General features: G+C 41.8%; 1 protein-coding gene across 1 annotated transcript; it reads right to left on the bottom strand.

Annotated features, from left to right (window-relative positions):
• Positions 1 to 1,059: 1,059 nt before the first annotated feature.
• On the bottom strand, positions 1,060 to 1,485 carry LOC120069451 (uncharacterized mitochondrial protein AtMg00860-like). Its single transcript, XM_039021215.1, has one exon. The coding sequence runs from the start codon at positions 1,483 to 1,485 to the stop codon at positions 1,060 to 1,062; it is 426 nt and encodes a 141-aa protein (XP_038877143.1).
• Positions 1,486 to 1,730: the final 245 nt, after the last annotated feature.

Here is a 1,730-nt window from a genome sequence, read left to right as displayed (position 1 = left end):
TTTCTATAAAACATTGTAAATCAAACATTTTAGGAAAATGTTTTAGTCAAACGTTTTAGTCACTCAAATCGATCGCTTAGGAACTTTTCACTCTAGTAGTTCCTTTTCTACCTCGGGCTCGCTTTTCACCCCTAGAATTCACATTCAACTTACAGCTCAGATTCTAGACCTTATTTTGAGATAATTCCTTCTGCAAACATATTCTAAAATTTCTCAAGAAGCTTACCCTAAGATTTGAGCTCATAAATCGTCGTGGTTTGGTTGGAGTCACAGAATCTCCAAATACTGGTCGAAGCTTATCTAACAGCCTGACCCTTCTCCCTTCTTCTCAATTTCCAGCCCGATCTCTTCGAGCTTTTTCTCCGGCAGCCCTACCCTGAAAACGAGACTTCTAGAGCTTTTAGGTGGCTTTAGAATCACTCCAAACGCATATGTAAATTGGGATACCTCCACGTTCCAAGTTGATGGTCCTTCCAAGACTTCACTGTCCAATGAGTCCTCTTTGAAATTCTATGACCAACGCATGGATTTTGCTCTCAACTCAAGGTTTGCTCACCTTCCCCACTTTAATCTAATGTATTTTGAGTTGTGATTTGAAGAATGAAGTCTTTGGTCCTATTTGTAGGCATCCAAACCTCCTCCCAATTCGACACCTTCTACTTGGTTGCATGTCCAAGTGGTTCCTCTGCACACTACCAACACATCTTTTGATACCTATGTGCACGTCCTTCAGTATCTGGTGCACGTGCCCATACTAAGTACCGTCCTACCTTAGGTACTTCTGCTCAGATACCTTCTCAAATGTCCTTCAGTATCGAGCTACTAGGATACCTTCTCAAATGTCCTTCAATATATGGTTGGTTTGGTACCTTCTTAAACGTCCTTCAGTACCAATAGATACCTTCTCAAATGTCTGTCTCTTATACACATCTAGATGTGTATAAGAGACAGGTTCAAGGTTCTACTTGCATATGTGATGGGGTGTAGCATTGTTTTCTTCTTTTGCACCAGCACCGCCCCCATCGTATAACCGCTTGTGTCATACATTAGTTCAAAGGGCTATGTCCAATCTGGTGCGATCAACCCAGGTGCGGGTATTAATGCATTCTTCATTATCTTAACTGCATTGAGGCATTGGTCATCAAAGTCAAATGTTCTTTCTGCCTCCAGCAATGCACTCAATGGTCGTGCAATCTTTGAAAAGTCTTTCACAAAACGTCGATAAAAGCCAGCATGTCCTAAGAAGCTCTTGACAGCCTTCACATTTGCTGGATGTGGGAGCTTTTCAATCTCCTCAATCTTTTCCTTGTCCATCTCCATCCCATCCTTGGAGACTTTTTGCCCAAGCACAATACCTTCCTTCACCATGAAGTGGCATTTCTCCCAGTTCAGCACAAGGTTCATCTCTTCATATCTCTTCAATATCTTCTCTATATTGTTGGGATAGACTTCGTATGTTTGCCCATACACCGATAAGTCGTCCATGAAAATTTCTACAGAATCTTCAAGATACTGAGAAAAGATGGCCATCATACAGCTCTGGAATATGCTCGGCGTATTGCATAGGTTGAATGGCATGCGTCGAAATGCAAATGTTCCATAAGGGCAGGTGAATGTGGTTTTCTCTTGATCTTCAGGAGCAATCATGATTTGGTTATAGCCGGCATATCCATCCAAGAAGCAGTAGTAATCATTTCCTACTAGGCAGTCTAGCATCTGGTCGATAAAAG

This window comes from Benincasa hispida, unplaced genomic scaffold (genome assembly GCF_009727055.1).
Source record: "Benincasa hispida cultivar B227 unplaced genomic scaffold, ASM972705v1 Contig398, whole genome shotgun sequence".
Classification (NCBI taxonomy): domain Eukaryota; kingdom Viridiplantae; phylum Streptophyta; class Magnoliopsida; order Cucurbitales; family Cucurbitaceae; genus Benincasa; species Benincasa hispida.
Note: the sequence above shows the minus strand (reverse complement) of the source record. Positions and strands in the feature narration are given on the sequence as shown.